This window comes from Spea bombifrons, chromosome 2 (genome assembly GCF_027358695.1).
Source record: "Spea bombifrons isolate aSpeBom1 chromosome 2, aSpeBom1.2.pri, whole genome shotgun sequence".
Taxonomy (NCBI): domain Eukaryota; kingdom Metazoa; phylum Chordata; class Amphibia; order Anura; family Pelobatidae; genus Spea; species Spea bombifrons.
Genome location: NC_071088.1, coordinates 112110342 through 112128483, shown reverse-complemented (window position 1 = coordinate 112128483; position 18142 = coordinate 112110342). Strand labels below are relative to the sequence as shown.

General features: G+C 40.6%; 1 protein-coding gene across 2 annotated transcripts; it reads left to right on the top strand.

Annotated features, from left to right (window-relative positions):
- The first annotated feature begins 14363 nt into the window (after nucleotides 1-14363).
- On the top strand, nucleotides 14364-17865 carry PYM1 (PYM homolog 1, exon junction complex associated factor). Of its 2 annotated transcripts, none has more exons than XM_053455654.1 (3): nucleotides 14364-14435; nucleotides 15076-15169; nucleotides 16019-17865. In XM_053455654.1, exons 1-3 carry the CDS (start codon nucleotides 14405-14407, stop codon nucleotides 16464-16466), a joined length of 573 nt encoding a protein of 190 aa, XP_053311629.1. In that variant the 5' UTR covers nucleotides 14364-14404; the 3' UTR covers nucleotides 16467-17865. The 2 variants fall into 2 exon arrangements, with proteins under 2 accessions (XP_053311629.1, XP_053311628.1); XM_053455653.1 differs by lacking the exon at nucleotides 14364-14435 and adding an exon at nucleotides 14748-14796.
- Nucleotides 17866-18142: the final 277 nt, after the last annotated feature.

The window sequence follows — 18142 nt, the reverse complement described above, 5'->3', positions numbered from 1 at the left end:
GTGTGAGGGGCAGATCGCCGGGGTAGTTGGTGATGGAGGTCCACAGTCCGCCATCAAGGTAAAATATTTCAATATGTATAGAGATCTCTTTGGATCTCCCTTATATCTTATGGATGCATATAACAATACTTTATATATTTCACTTATTTTTATTCATTTATATTTAATTGTTATTTTTTATTTTTTTTCTCCCTTGCATTTATCACACTGTGATCAGCAAGTATGGCTCCTGGGCAGACCCTCCTGGATGTCTTCTCTCCAAGATACTGGCTTCTGCTAACAGGGAGGGTGTAAGTTGTCAGTAGACAGCCCGACATCATGGGAAGCAGCAGGGAGATGTCCCTGCTACTGCCAAAATAGACTTGTATGTCCAAAGGGACATCTTGGCTCACCTTTCATGGATGTAAGGTTTTTCAATAGGGATGCAAATAAGTTAAAAAAAATTACTTTAGGGACATAGAGGTTATAGTAGGTATGTGATTCAGACTTCATCCTAACTGTTTAGGTGAATATACCTTTCCAATTACATTTTCACAGGCACCTCTGGTATACCTTACCTGTATGGCTTGTGTCCTTCCTACTATTGATACGGTTGTTTACTGCGTATGTGCATTAGCTGGTCATTCATTTGCTTTTAGTATAGGCCATTAAATTGCTACATCCATACTGTGTATAGAGTCTCAATGTTAATGACCTAGTCCCCACATGTGTTGGGACAATAATTAGTCACCACAGAAAAGAACCAGCATTCTTACCAATTGGAACACTAGTTAAGCAGTAGGCACATAAAACTGCTGTTAGGTCTGCTTTGATCAAATGGGGAACTGAAACTTTGCTTCTTCAATATAAACCACTTGTTACACTGTAACACAATGGCCAGGAAAAAAAACTCCCAAAAAGCTAATTTTCTGGGATTTTTTTAAAAACTGGTATAACAGCCTTCATGGAACAATACTAAAACAAGGAACAAGCAGTATGCATAATCTACCTTCAAGATAAATATTATTTATTCTGACCATACATAATATTTTCCTGGTTATGATGTTATAAGATCGTGACAAATAAGATATCCAAAGAATTGTGAAAGTGTATTCTTAATGAGAATTCTAACTCATGGATTGCTCAGCACTTATAATTTATTAAAAACAAAAAAGTTTACCTTTTTGCTTTGATGATGATTCTTTATGAGTGTGCGATAAGTAAATATTTAAATATTCTGGGTGGGAAGGTTATAATGAAAAGGGAGTGTACTGTCAATTACTCAGTTTGCCTGGATATCTTGTGATGCTGAGAGTGTGCAATCGCCATAAATGTAAAGCTAATGTTTGTCATGCTATGGTACTTTACTGTCACGCACAAATCTGTGGCTTTTGAGGCAGAATGGCATATTGGTCTTTCTCGCCCACTCCAGTTTCTATACCAGGGACACAATTTATTACTTAAAAATAAAGAGCTGTTCTGTAAAGGGAAATGAGTCATATGACATTAAAGTGTGAGTTATTTCTATAGAAAGGCAATGAGCTAGAGAAATAGTAGTGATCCAGCTAGTTTATTACTGTACTGTAAGTGATCAGAGATGGGCAGTTCAAGGTAATACTCATGTACAAAAGTTTTGAGAATGACACAAGTATTGGTCTTCACAAAGTTTGCTGCTTCGGCGTTCTTAGATATTTTCATCAGATGTTACTATGGTATGACCCCTCTTTTTCAAGACCTCTGCAATCTGCCCTGGCATGCTGCCAATTAACTTTCAGGCAACATCCAGACTGGCGCCAGACCATTCTTGCATAATCAATGTTTGGAGTTTGTCAGAATTTGTGGGTTATTGTTTGTCCAACTGTCTCTTGAGGATCGACCACAAGTTCTCAACGGCATTGTACAGCGCTGCGGAATTTGATGGCGCTATATAAACAATAAGTAATAATAATAATAATTAATGTCTGGGGAGTTTCTTGGCCATGGACCCAAATTTTTGATGTTTTGTTCCCCAAGCCACTTAGTTATCACTTTTGCCTTATTGTAAGGTGCTCCATCATGCTCGAAAGGGCATTGTACGTCACCAAACTGTTCTTGGATGGTTCAAAGAAGTTGCTCTTGAAGGATGTGTTGGTACCATTCGTTATTCATGGCTTAGGCAAAATTGTGAGCCCACTCCCTTGGCTGAGAAGCAACCCCACACATGAATGGTCTCAGGATGCTTTACTGTTGACATGACACAGGACTGATGGTAGCGCTCAGCTTGTCTTCTCCTGATAAACTTTTGAGATGCCCAAACAATTGATTCATCAGAGAAAATAACTTTACCCCACTCCTCAGAAGTCCACTCCCTGTACCTTTTGCAGAATATCAGTCTGTCCCTGATATTTTTACTAGAGAGGTGGCTTCTTTGCTGCCCTTCTTGACACCCATCCTCCAAAAGTCTTCGCCGCACTGTGCATGCAGATGCACTCACACCTGCCTGCTGCCATTCCTGAGCACTTGCTGGACTTTCTTGGGCACCCTGATGCATTCCTCACAACAATTGAACCTCTCTCCTGGAAGTTCTTGGTGATTCCATAAATAGTTGATTTTGGTGCAATCTTACAATCCTTGCCTGTGAAGCCCTTTCTGTGCAAAGTAATGAAGGCAGCAAATGTTTCCTTGCAGGTAACCATGGTTAACAGAGGAAGAACAATGGTGTCAAGCACCACCCTCCGTTTAAAGCTTTCAGTCTGTTATTCTAACTCAATCAGCATAACAGAATGATCTCCAGCCCTGTCCACGTCAACACTCTCACCTGTGTTAACGAGAGAATCACTGACATGATGTCAGCTGGTCCTTTTGGGGCAGGGCTGAAATTAAGTGAAAATGTTTTTTGGGGATTAAGTTCATTTTCATGGCAAAGAGGGACTTTGCATTTGATTGCAATTCATCTAATCACTCTTCATAAAATTCTGGAGTATATGCAAATTGCCATGATCTAAAATGAGGCAGCAGACTTGGGAAAAATTCATATTTGTGTCATTCTCAACTTTTGGCCACGACTGTATAGTTTTTTCAGTTGCAGTAATAAGAAAATATTCTCAGTTTTGGCTCATACTCCTCCACGTTGACAAGATGATGATGTATTAGGCTTGAGCCCACACCCGCTTACACAACTATAATCAGGGGCATAACTAGAAACCACAGGGCCCTGGTGCGTAAATTGTCCCAAGGCCCCCAGCTTCACCATTCAACGTGTCCCACAGTGCCACCTTTTCCCCTGAACAGCTTGTGAGTGCCACTTTTGCACCCAAGCAGCCTATAAGTGCCATCCTAACCCCCAAACATTCTGCATATGTCATATTTGTCCCCAACAACTTGTTTGTGCCATCATTGCCCCCAAACAGCTTGTGATTGCCATCTTAGCACCCTAGCAGCTTATCGGTGCCATCCTAACCCCCAAACACTCTGCCTGTGCCATATTTGTCCCCTAACAGCTTGTTTGCACCATCATTACCCCCAACCAGCTTGTCTGGGCCTAGTGGTCAGAGGGGTCGCCTAGTAGAGCCCAGGTGGAGATGTTCACTGGTCAGATAGTAGTGGCCCTGGTAGTACATCTGTAACAGAGCAGAGCTTTGGCGCATACCCTCTCCCTGATTGGAGGAATAGGAGAAAGGCTAAAATAATGCAGATGGTTCAAAGGAGAGAAAGAAGCGTTTCTGCATTATTCTAGCCTCTTAGAGTACTTCTTGGAGGAGGAGAGGATGTGCGTGGAGGTGATGTACTTGGATGCTCCACCCTTTTGCAGAAGTTCCCCTGGAGGCCTGGATAATGCAGCAGATAGCGAAGAGAAGCGGACTGAGAGAGAAGACAGAAGCAGAGCTGCGGAAAAGGAGACAGAGACATAGAGTGAATGAGTGACAACAAATTTAGTTCTGAATTTTTGCCCAAACTGAAAGGGCAGTTGCATACTGGTGTTTAAACAGACCCTGCAGGGAGATGCATTTGGCTTGATTAGGATATTGCTTCTCAAAATAGGGGGGTTTTCAGAGATCTTTTGAAATTTGCATACAAGTGGGAAAGTCTGAATGTGGTAAAGAATTCCAGAGAAGTAGTACAGCACATGTCAAATCCTTAATACAGGTCAGAAGTTTAAATGTGATTCTAGAGGTTGTAGCAGGGGCGTCAAAGCTGTGGCCCTCCAGCTGCTGGACTACATCTCCCATAATTCTCTTTCAGCTAAGGGGCTGGCTGAGGGGGATGGGAGGTGTAGTCCTGCAGCAGCTGGGGGGCCACAGGTTGGACGCCCCTGGGTCATAGGGAGCCAATGGAGTGATTTGCACAGTGGACCAGCAGACGAGGAACAGTGACAAAGGAAGATTATTCTAGCCACAGTGTTTAAGGATGGATTGGGTGGTGAAAAGCATAAGAGGGGGAGGTCAGTTAGTAGGGAATTCCAATAATCCAGGTGGAGAAAGATAGTGGATTCATAATTTCGTTGTTTCTTGGGTGAGAAATAGCAGATTTTGGAAATGTTTTTCAGGTGAGGGTGACAGAATGTGGTGAGGGACTTGATGTGACGAATGAGGGAGAGAGCAAATGTCAAATGCGACGCCAATGCAGAGAACTTGGTCTGTTGGTTGGATTGTGGAATTGTCAACAGTAATAGAGATTTCAGGAATTGTTGGCAGAGAGGATGGCGGAATAACCATAACCATAAGGCTAGAATATGGTTAACTGAGCTGTGGCAATATCAGGGCAGGAGGATTTGTGATGTGTGGTATGGTGTGGGAGGTATGACAAGGTTACATGTTAACTTAACAGGCTGTGGCCAGACAGAGAGAGGGGAGATATATAAACAAATGTAGGAGAACACTATGTCAATTTGGTGAGTGAGCTGAATAGTCCGACCGACTACCTCCACTGACTTGTGCTCCCTTAGCCTAGGACACCACACGCTTTCCCCGGTTTCCCAGTCACTAGCCAAGACTGAGTGTAGGGTATAAACACATGGCTATATATATAATTCTGGGGGTAGACACAGAAGTCTTTACAAAGCCAGGGCCCATAGTCGGTAGGGAGGAGGCTGGCTGGCAGGCCTCTCCAGTGCCCCCAGTGATTGGAGGGTTTTGTCACAGTGCATGGGGGGTTCTCATTGTGAGAGACCAAGAGAAGAGGAGAGAAATAGTAGTTCAAAATGGGTCATCAGTTGATATATCGAAGGCATGGAAGTGTTTTAACCCCTTAACGACACAGCCCGTATATGTACGGGGTTGCCGTGCAACGTGATAACGACAATGCATTTGCCGTTAAATAGCTGCATCGCCGCTTTGCAGCATCCACGGAAGTGAGGCTGACCGTGGATCTGGGGAGGAAAGCCCTGCCCGGAAGAAAAATGGCCGCCGCCGCACCGATCATCAAAGATCGCGGCGGCGCCCGGCTAAAACAGCTTAGGAAGCGATCAGAACCGCTTCCTAAGCATAAACTGTGTTGCTGACATGCCTTGATATCGAGGCATGTCAGCAACACAACACCCCTACCCCGATAGCCTTGTGATTGCTCCGAAGAGCAACCACAAGTGCCGTCCTGTAAATGACGTTGTTAATGGCATTAACAATAGATATGAGTTCACAGAGGGTCTATCCAGACCCTCTTGAGAACTCTTGAGCTCCTCCTGCAGGTTGAATGCAGGTACTGCATCCTACCATGCAAGGTTAATGGAGCCAAGCTCACTAATCAGAGTGATTAGTAAAAAAAATAAAAAAAATAAATAAAAATGTAAAAAAACTAACAAATAAAATTATTGTTCAAAAATGTTAAAAATATGGTACAAAAATGTACAAAAATATGGTAACATGTAAAAATCCCCACTGTCACCAAAAAAAAAGTTTTTAATAAGCAAGTCCTACAATTCTTTATCTTATCACAAAAATTCCAGCATGGAAAGAGTTAAAATATTGGCATTGCAAATGCCCATAGGGTGTCTAGTATTAAAAAATGCATGAGTTCATGGGGTAAATTGAATTGGGGCAATAGGATCAGATGTCTAAATGGCAAAAAAATACACACCTCACAAAGGCGGCCTTTTACCTCCCAAATTACCCAACAAACCCATGCATGTGGAGTATCACTGCGCTCAGGAGATGTTACTGAACACATACTGGGGTGTTGTTTGACACGGACATATACCAGGAGCGATAATACCTGAAGTACAGCGTGTGTGAAAAAAATACAAAAAAAATGTACTACCATAAAGTTTCACAAAGGCTGATGATAAAATCAGTGCATGGAAAGGGTTAAAATACCAGTATTTCAAATACCTTGGGGTGTCTAGTTTTTAAAAATATATGACTCGATGAGGTAAATTGCATTGGCCGGCTTCAAAGATACCTGAAATGGCACATGGGGGGAAGAATTACCAGATTTGGAAAAAATGGTTTTGAAATAGCAAAACGCTACCTGTACTTATTGCCCCATAACGTGCAGAAAAAAGCAAAAAAACATAAAAACATTGGGTATTTCTAAACTCAGGACAAATAGTAGAATCTATTTAGCAGGTTTTGCATTAGTTTTTGCAGATGAGTAAAAGTTTTTTGTTTAAAAAGTGAGAAAAAGTAATTTTTTTAACAAAAAATCCCCATATTTTATCATTTTTTATAGTAAATTAGATGATATGGTAAAATATATAATATGTGTGGGAGCATGAAATGAGAAAGAAGAAAATCACAGCTAAACAGTCCCACAATATACTACGAGTAAGAACCCCTATTGTCCTTAAGGGGTTAAAATATTACATAGATTTAGTTGATTTTACTGATTGGCTGATTTTACTGAGTTTATTGGGGAATGAGGGGGATGTAATTTTAATTATTATATCATGGTGATGCTTTATATTTGCCTTAAAAAGACCTATATATATGTTTCAGATGGCCATTTTTTTATAAAACAGCGTCAATGCGATTAATTTAATCCCTACTACTGTCTATAGTGTAGTAGATATAAAAATAACTTTAGATTAGATATGCATAGCTATGCATTTGTCCAAAAACTGCCATTTTGCTCTATCCTAATATATATTGAGAACTAACAGTCTCAAAGATGATGACAAATGGGCATATTGAACACCATTTAGATAATTTTACACAGAACAGGTTGATACATACACTACTGTTTAAAACTTCGGGGCCAGTTAGAAATGTCCTTTCTGAAAGAAACGCAAATTTTGTCCATTAAAAAAAAAACATTAAATTGATCAGAAATCCAAATTTAGATGTTAATGTTGTAAATGCCTGTTGTAGCTAATAATAATAATAATAGCTGGAAACAGATTTTTACAAAATATCTTCATAGGCATACATAGGCCTTTTAACAGCAACCACCACTCCTGAGTTACATGTTGTGTTCCCTAATCCAAGTTTAAGTTTCAAAGGCCAATTGATCATTAGAAAACCATTTTGCAATTATGTTAAAACAGCAAGAAATATCCTTGGTTTCCATGAAATAAGTGACCCCAAACTTTTGAATGGTAGTGTAGCTGCTCTGCATAATTTAGTATAGACCTGAAAAAAGAAAGTACAGAATAAGTAAATCCATTAAAACAGCTACTGACGTATGTATAATTGTATACCATAGCAAAAAAACATTGCTCAGCTTCGTGACTGGCGTATGAAACAAACTTTACATGTGTGACACACACTCTCTGAGTTACCTCAAATTATTCTTAGAAAGGGTAAGGGACAGGCATAGTCAGGCAAATTTCAGCCCACAGATGTACTCAATAAAAGTACACAGAAAGATTTTTTTTCATTTCACAAAAAAGGCCTGGTCATGACTTCCTATTTAACCCTGTGAGTGTTACATTTTCAAATCCAAGTCTGAATTGCATCATTGTGTGAAACACAGGATTTAAAAAAATATACCGTATATACCTTTTTTCACTTATCCAGCACATTTAAAGATGAATGCAACATCTTGGGTTACAAAAAAATGTTTCTCCTGAAAATATCTTAATGCTACAATTGAACCACAAATCTGGATCTAATGGGTTATATGTCAATCAAACCCTCCTGTCCAAGTTGATTATATATCTACATTAATGTCCCCTCCCAACAGCTACAGCTACATCTATTACCACTGGTGTCTTCTTTACACCACAATGTTGGGGTGATTGGCCAGTACCAGCTTGTCGGTTTGGATCTGGAAGTCCTACAACAAACTGGTGCAAAGGAGAAGAGAACCCTGATCTTGCAAGCTTACAATCTAGTCGCTGTGACAATAGGAGAGGACTGCTTGGATGGGGATGAGTTGATCTGGTTCCGATGATGTGTTGAAGCTGTTGATTGTTCAGATGGCTTGATTATGATGATGGTTGAGAGTAATGGGAAAGAATGTTGTACGCTTCCCTAAACAGGTGGGTTTTCAGAGAGGTTTTGAAAGTTGGGTATGAGGCAGAAAGTCTGATGGATCGAGGAAAGGAATTCCACATGAGGGGTGTGGCACAGGTGAAATCCTGAATACGGGAGTGGGAAGAGGTAACAACAGAAAGTAGCCGCAAGTTGTGAGGAGAGAGCAGAGTCACGGGTTACACCAAGGCAGCAAACCTGGTCTGTTGGTTGGATAGCGGAGTTCGGTCTTAGAGCTTTAGGTAATGGGATGCCATCCATGATGCAATTCCTGATAGACACTCAGTGAGGCGAGTTAGAAGAGAGGGGGAAAGGTCCGGAGCAGAAATATAGATTAGGGTGTCATCTGCATATAGGTAGTACTGGAAACCAAAGGAACAAATAAGTTGACCGAGGGAAGAAGTGTAGATGAAGAATAGCAGAGGTCCAAGAACTGAGCCTTGAGGAACACCAATAGATAGCGGTAGGGGAGAGGAGCAAGTTCCAGTGAATGAGACACTGAATGTACAGTTAGAAAGGTAGGATTTAAGCCATGAAAGAGCCGTGTCTCGGATGCAGTGAGCATGGAGAGTTTGTAAGAGAAGGGGGTGGTCGACTGTGTCAAAGGCTGCTGAGAGATCCAAGAGAATAACCAGTGAGAATTGGCCTTTTTTTTAGCTGCGAGGAGGGTCATTAGTAAATTTAGTGAGTGCAGTCTCTGTTGAATGCTGTGGACGGAAACTGGATTGTAGTGGGTCAAGTAGAAAATTTGAAGAGAAAAAGTTTGTTAGTTGAATGTAGGTTAATTGTTCCAGCAGTTTGGAAGCTAGCAGGAGAAGTGAAACTGGACGGTAGTTTGATGGGGATGTGGGATCAAGGGAAGGTTTCTTTAGGATGGGGGAGATGATGGCATGTTTGAATGAGGATGGGAATACACCAGAGGAAAAGGAGAGATTAAAGATATGGGTTAGGGTTGGGGTAAGGACACTAGAGGGGTAGCAGATGTGAAGGTGCAGGGTCGAGGGGACAGGTGGTGAGGTGGGAGGACAACAGGACCTTTGAAACCTCATTTGGTCTAACTGGGCTGAAGCAGGTAAGGATGGATTGAGGTGAGGAGGGAGGTTGAGGTACCATATGATTGACACTATGGGGGAGGATGTTGTTCCTGATGGTGTCAATTTTGTTTTTGAAGTAGGTGGCAAGCTCTTGGGCAGTGAAGTTGGAGGGCAATGGAGGTGCTGTGGGCCTGAGAAGGGTGCTAAAAGTGGAGAATATACGTTTAGGGTTATGGGAAAGAGAGGCGATTAATGAAATTAAATATGTTTAGAGAGATGGAGGGCCGATGTATAGGAATAGAGCTTGAATTTGTAGTAAATAAAGTATTCAGGTGAACGAGACTTTCTCCACAGGCGCTCAGCAGTACGTGAACACCTTTGAGCGAGGCGCATCTGTGTGGAATGCCATGGCTGAGGTAGACGGCGTGGGGGATTGGGTATAGGTATATTGAAGTCCCTTAGGATTAGTGTAGGGATGGTGGAAGAAAGAAAGTTGGAAAGCCAAGCAGCAAAGCGAAGGCCAACGTAGGAGAGAGCAGCAGGAGAGGTAGTGTCAGCCATGTTTCGGTGAGTGCTAGAAGACTAAGGTGGTTAGAAATGAAAAGTTCATGGACAGCAGTTAGTTTATTGCACACGGAGCGTGCATTCCAGAGGGCACAGGAGAAAAGGTAGCTAGGACCCTGGGATGGATGTCTGGATAGTCCAGTGTAACTCTTAACTATCCACTTATGAGGAGTCCACTTGGGAAGAGGCCACAGCAGCTACATTTCCAAGCAAGATACAGCTAAACACGAGCACCGCAAAAGTGCTAAAACAGCCTCAATCATGAAGGGTACAAAAAAATTGCCCGGTCCTTAGGGGGTTTATTGTACCCTCTAGTGACAGAAGACAGCTTCAGTCAGCAAATAAACCTACATTAAATTAGAAAAGGGGCAAAAAAAACCAAGAGACTTTAAAAAGTTGAATATAAAAACAGCTCACAAATCTAAGATTAAAAGTAAAATGCAAGGACTATGACAAATGGAAGCACACAAAACCCAGTTAAAAAGTGCTATTAAAGGGTTTAGATGCTGTTCCTCTAAAATACCTCTGAACATGAAGGGACTCTCAGCCACCATATGCACTGTAATGATGGTTGAGAGCCATCTTTAAATTAACAGGGCTTCTTGTGCAAATGCAAGTATTCATTCCCTCTATGCATTTGCTTTCTTTCTCCATCGCCTAGCTATTTGCATTGGAAGATATACATTTAGATGAATGCATCTCCTGAATATTATTTTCCATGCACATGTGAGTTCCATGCAGTATCACAGGACTTTCCAGCTGTGTGATCAGAAAGCACTTCCATTATGTATGGGACACTAGACTGTCCCTTTAAATGTATATCCATATTGGCATTTGTGTATTTTATTCTGTTTGCTGTGACCTTTACTAAAAAAAAAAACAGATATTAACTATGGGCACAAGAGGGCAGTATAAAATAAAGTCACACAACAACCGTCTAATAAAAATTATTTATGTTAACTTCAGAATACACCAGTATTGTGAATATTCTAACAATTATTGCATCAATGATTTGCTATAATCGTTTGTAAAAAATATTGTAATTTATTAATTTTGTAAAAAATAATGACTGATACCTGCCAATGATAATTATTTTCTTAAGTTTGTTATAAAAACTGAGGCCAACTACAATATCGCAACAAATTCACCTATCCATTTGTAGTGGTGTTCCCTCATAGCCAAGAAATCCATTTTTTACCATTAGGTTATCCATTCAGAAATGTAATTTCTAATTTTTGTCATATTTCAAATCATTGTTTAAAAAAATATTTAGTTTATGAATATTTATACATTTTATTATAAGTGTGATTGTTATTTAAATGATTCAGAATTTCATAATTTCTTTATTACATAGTTTGCTCAAATGTTTGCTCAAAGCTGCCTGGTGCACTTGAGTCGGGGGGTTACCTGTGCATCCATCTCAGCGGAAGAAGATGCACAGCAGCTTGCACGAAGAATGTGAGCTGTGCTGATGATAAAGGCCATGCATGAGTTAAGAGGTAGAGGGAGGAGAAATGTTATACGGAGAGTGGAAGATCAAGAGAAGAACTGCTATAGCATATCAAGAGAGGAAAAGCTGTGAGAGGGGAGGTGTGAGAGGCAAAGTGAGCGTGTATATGTATGTGTATGTTGTGAGTGTATGTGTTACTGTATGGTGTTAGTAGTGTGTGTGTTACTGTACAGCATTAGCATGTGTCAGTATATAGTGTTAGCTTGTGTTTGCATGTTGTCGGCACTAGTACCTGATGTTAGAGTGTGTAGGGATGTTAGTATGAGTGTGTGTCAGCATATGGTGTTAGATTGTCAGGTTTGAGCTTAGAGTTAGTGGCGCCTGGCACAAGCATGTATGTGTTATTGTATGATGTTAGAGTGAATGAGGGGTTTGTTAGGTATGATGTTAGAGTGTTAGATTAAATATGGCATTAGAGTGATTGTGTATGTGTTAGGGCTTGACAAATCAAGGCACCAGGTCACCTCGGAGAGGCAGCATGTAACATTCCCAGGTGCCAGGTTGCAGCCCAGTCAGTAGAAGCTGGCTGAGAAACTCATCATTTTTAATGATAGCTTACAATCTCCGTTCCAGCTCACCCCAAAGGTGCTCAATATGGTTGAGGTCAGATCTCTGCGGGGCAGTCACGGTCTTCCATACTGAACTCATGCAATCATGCAATCTCATGCTGGAATAGAAAAGGACCTACCCCAAACTGTTCGCACAAAGTTGGAAGTATAGCATTATTCAAAATGGTTGGTATGCTGAAGCATTAAGATTTCCCTTCACTGGACGTAAGGGGCCCAACCACTAAAAAATAGCCCTATACCATTATCCCTCCTCCACCAAACTTTAGAATTGGCACAATGCAGTCAGGCAGGTAACGTTCTCCTGGCATTCGCCAAACCCAGACTTGCTAATCAGTCTGCCAAATAGAGAAACATGATTTGTGACTCCACAGAACACATTTCCAGTCCTCCAGAGTCTAGTGGTGGCGGGCTTTACACCGTTTGAGACAACGCCTGGCATTGTACTTGTTGATGTGAGGCTTACATTCAGCTACTCGGCTATGGACACTGATTCCATTACGCTTGAATTCACTGAGCTCTTCAGAACAACCCATTTTTTTTCACAAATGTTTGTAAATACAGACTGCGTGGCTAGGTGCTTGATTTTATGAACCTGTGTCAAAGGGTCTGATTGAAACACCTGAATTCAATAATTAAGAGGTGTGTCCCAATACTTTTGTCCATGTAGTGTATGTATTGTAAGAAGCACTGTGTTAATTGTTGGCTTTTTATAAATAAAAGATAATAACAACTATGCACCCCTGGCTAAGAGCCCAGCCAGTAGGAAGAAGGTCTAAGTTGTTATTATTAACCCCTTGATGACATTTGATGGTCCAGGGACGTCACGCACTAACATCCAGTTAGTGACAATTGACGTGCCAGAACCATCATGGCTTTAAATGGGTGCAGAAAGCAATCTACGTTTGCTTTCTGCACCCAAACGGTGTTGTTGTAATCCTTCGATGTCGAGGCATTCAGCAACACCGAGATCAGCATCAGGGGCCATGTCTGCCCCCTCCCCGTCCACCATACATTGTATGGTTTTAAAAGAGTTTTCAAATGGCATTTCGATAGCGAGGCATTCAGTAAGACCCAACCCAGTATGTGCTGTGACCGCTCGCTCGCCACTGCGGATGATACTACTGCAAACTTTGACAAAGGCTGGTGGTAAAATGTGTACATGCTAAGAGGACCTCTAACCATACTGCACTGATAAGAGTGCAATTAAAAAAAAATACAAAGATACAAAGATAATAATAATAAAAAGAAAAAAACCCTTACATCCCATTGCCATAAAACAACATCTAAAAAGGTATAACCCTCCTGCCCCCATTCACAACCCCCAAACCCGTTAAGCCATAAGTATAAAAAAATACTACCCTATAGGGTACTATATGTAAGGGATGGATATGTCCCTCTAGAAAGAAAAAAAAAATATGTGGGGCATCTTCGTAATCAGGAGACCCTGTGCAAAAAATCTAAGCAACACAGAAGCGTTACTGAAAAAAGGCGCAGAAAATCATTTCTGAGGCCACCTTTGACAGTGATTGGCGGCCAAATAGCTGCATGAAGAGTGCCCAAATACCCCTGATAGTCTGGGATGTCTGCTTTACAGAAATATATACTTTTGTGGGTATTTTTGGTTTATCTCTCCTTGAAAAAAATAATATATAGTTCACATGGGTACACTATATTCGCAGGAAAGGACAATAATCGCTGAACCGACATACTGCAAAAACGGCAAAATCGCTCCGGGACTTGAGGTACCAAGGAAGGGGCTAATAAATGCATTTCCTTTTACCTTTATTCTTAAACACTTCGCTTTTTTTTTTTAAGCATTATTCAGTGAATAAACATAGATAGAGCTGGATGTAGTAGTCAAAGCGGTAGATTTATACAAATTTTCCGTTCTGTCACTCTGTAAGATTTCAGCGGTATAGGCTGTTATACTTATTGCCCTGAACCACGTACTTTGTCCTTAAATATGTTAATTGAATAAACAATTAAAAATTTAGCCCTTCCCATGAATCTATTTCTAATGACCTCATTTTTTATGCTGGGATCGCCTAATAATTGTCACGTGGCGTAAAAGCAGACACTGACAGATACACCCAGAAACTTAAAGGTTTTGTTTTGTTCGATGACTAAAAAATAAAGCGGACTATTTGCTGAAATTTATTTTTTTTTAGCAAATCCCTATACACGGGCATGCGGTCAGACTACATAATGCATTATAAATGAAACTTTTCCTGAGAATGTCTCAACAAACCGAGGCCGCTTAGGAATAACTATCACCACGTCCACGAGGTCGTGGATTTCATTCTGGCACAATGCTGTGACGTCACGCAGAGGGTTGGCGGAAGTGAAGGAGGTGAGAGGACCAACATGGCGACTCCCTATGTGACCGATGAGTCCGGTAAGTGCAGCGCTGGGAGAGGGTATGTGTGCCTGCACCGGCTTTCGCGCTCATAGCATATGACACGGAACCATTCTGTTCCGTGCAGCGTATCGGACAGTCCCCCGCATGCTGCTTTCTGAGGGGTGGGATAGCCCGTTTCCTCATCATTGTGCTCTTTGTAGCGTGCATCCCGCATTATCGGTACCCTGTGTGCAAAATACGATACGCTCGCTGTGTATTTACGCTGTTGGTACACCGTAATCCTCATTTGTGTTGTGTGACAAACCTCCATCCTTTTCCACACCAACATCAACTCGCGTTTCTTTACGGCCAGCGTCGTGTGCTATGAGTGGAAAATGTTGGTCCCTCCAGGCTTCCGGTATTAGCTTTTTGCATGTGGTTTCTATTATGTTAGGGCAGCCGGTTCTTTTCTGTAGTAAAATAGTTATTGAATAAATCCACGGTCAAAGCATTGGGATAGATCTGCAGTGTAACTGCATTTATAAAAACGTGTATTATATCCAAGTGTTTATTTTACAGAGTGGTTTAATGTGCAAATGTACATTACAACCCGCTGATTATAACCATTCATATGTGAACTTACAGGGGAGCTGCTGTTGGACTAATACATGTATTTCTATAATCCTTTTTTTGTTAGGAAAGTATATAGCAGCTACTCAGCGTCCAGATGGCACATGGAGGAAGCAAAGGAAAGTAAAGGAGGGATATGTGCCCCAAGAAGAAGTTCCTGTGTATGTATCTGCCGTTGCACTATATACATATTTTAAAGCTACATCTCGGGATCAGAATTCATTCATTGTTTGACTCCTTTCTGTATAATTCCAACACCTATGATCATCCGCCAGCCTGCAGAGACACCCCCCCCCCCCACTACAGCAATACACCTCATGCATTGGTATGGCATGTTTTTTGGAGGCTGCGGGATCAGAATTGGAAAAGGTGCATTATCGTTTTCAAACTCTTTCCAATTCTGGAATTGGAATTGTTACGTCCATTTCTCATTTAATGCACAGCAGAAGTCCCATATTTCAGTTAACCCCCATAAAACTATTACATTTTCAAAAACTAGACAGCAGAGGGAACCTAATTAGTTCATGTTCAATGCAGCTGATTCTTCGCCAGCTTCTTTCAAAGTTGGTGTAACAAAAGAGAGAGCTTTTTTTCACATCCACTTTGCAGTTTCAGTGGGGTTTTTTCTGAGTGGATGTGTGAAAGAACTAAGAACACTCTTGACTTGTGTTGAGCTGCACCTGCTGAGTACAGCAATACCCTGACATGGAAGTCAAAGGTGCTTCCTGGTCAACTGCTGTTAGGATCTGCATCTGTTTGAACTCAGTTGAAATAATCAGATAAGATTTTCTGATTTAGTCTGCCCCTAAGGTTACGTGTCCAGTGTTGATACAGAAAACTGTTCACAGATTGATACAGAAAACCCTGGTAACCAGTGTCCATGGATATGACCTTGTTACCTTTTGAAGGAACTGTGACACAAGGGAACAAAATACTGAATACCTGTATTGTTTAAGTTTGGTGTTGTATCGTTTTACAAAGTGCAGCTGATCGGTTTTGCTTTCTTGCAGTTACGAGAACAAGTATGTAAAGTTCTTCAAAAGTAAACCCTCCTTGCCACCTGGACTTTCCAATAGTGATATCCCTGCCCAGCAGAGTTCCAAACCAGAAGGTGATAGCACCCTGTCTAAAGTGGCTAAACGAAACCAGAAGCGCAAAGAGAAAAGGAAGCAGGAGAAACTCGAGCGAGACCCGGTTCAAGAGGCCCAGCAGGAACTGGGAAAGGTCAGCATTTCAGAAGCACCAGTTCAGAAGGACACAGCAGCAAATGGTGAGAACCAATCAGCAGAGAAAGCCAAGAAAATCAAGAATCTTCGAAAGAAGCTTCGTCAGGTGGAGGAACTACAACAGAAAATAGACTCTGGTGAAATCAAACAACCATCCAAAGAGCAGCTAGAAAAAATAGGACGAAGGAAAGTGTTAGAGGAAGAGTTGGAGGACCTGGAGCTGGACTTGTAAGGTGATTCAAGTCACCATTAGTTGAGGATTGCCTTCTTGTGCTAGAAAACCAGGAACATATTTTAGTTCTTTTCAGTTTCCAGTTTATTAATGTGTCCGGTGCAGTTTTGCTATTAGATCATTGTTTGTGATTAATTTAGGAGATCTTCTTTAATGACTCCATTAATGCACACATTGTGTTAAGACTCTTGAACTGGAGCTGATATCTATTATCAGGCAGATTTTAGCACTCTTTTTGGTCTTTCAGAAAACACTTTGCATCATATATAGAGGAATCAATATGATGTGATATGTTGGATAATGGCCCATTGTTACATTTTTTCAGTCAGCCCATGTCCATTCCTCATAACCATACCAAAATGTGCAGCATCCCATATATCTTGCTTATATATGGATATTTTGAACAGGCCATTCGATGTGTGCATGGTACAAAGAAAAGAAATGATGCTGAGTATATTAAATTACTTTAAATAATTCCTTTGTAGGAAATGGAAAATAGACAGTTTGATACAAATGGATCTTACCAAAAACATAAATAATCTCATATATGTATTGGTTATGTTTAGTGGAGCAATGTATTCTTATGCTCAAAGACATTATGGAGTCTGAAGCATCAGGGTAATGTGTTGGCCATAAAGTAGCTGCTTTGGATTGGTGATAGTTGTTTAGTATGAGATCACCTTTTTAAGTTCTCACACCAAAAGTGCTTATAGGTTAACATTTTCAGTGTCTAATAAAAGTCTCTCTGCTAAAATTGCTCATGGGTGACCAATTGGGACTATATTTTTCAAGAAAAAGCTCATCTATTCAAGGAAAGAACTACATTTGGAGGATTTCAAAGTGAAATAAATCACTGTGAAATCACTTTTTTTTTTTTAGTACTCCTTCCCATAATTGGTCTAATTTTACCTTAATAACCCCAATGTACCCAAACGAAGACTTAGTATTTTGAATAAGGGACTGTTTTATCATTGCAAGTTCTATTGTAAAAAAAAAACAAAAAACCTAGCGTTCTCTGTAATGTCAGTATGGGAAACCATGCTTGCACACAAAGATATGGTTTTGTTTAAATCACATAGAGATATCTGATTATTTTGTGGTATTGTTTCATAATACCGAGTAGGAGAGAGCTTGAGAACAGTGAATGTTTGTTGATATACAGAGAACAGCAGTGTCTGGCACCTGTTCAGTGAGGGACCCATACAACATCTTAACGATCACTTCCCCTTTAATGTGTCACCCATATGTGTACATGTTTTTGTTAGGATATAATATACAAAAAATTTTTGTAAAGCAAACATATTTACATCACTTCAGCAAACGCCGTGGTTTGAAGAATCAGTGTGACTGACTTTGCAAATATCTTATGGCCACCACAAACTGTCAGTCAGAAAGAAAACACTTAAATGCATACAAGGCTTTTTATTAGTGGGGGGGGGACTATACTAACGTGTGCGTACACTGCAGCAGATGAAAAACGGTCAACAAAAAATTAAGGCTTTTTAAAAAAACAAAAACATATCAGCATAGTGAGGATAAATAGTTATGTCTTCTCCGTATTAATTCTAAGTCATTAATTAATTGATCAGTTGATTTTTAGATGGATACATAAATATATCAATGTGCAAATAATTTAAGAGCCAATAAACTTTTAAAAACACTGACCTCTCTCCTGT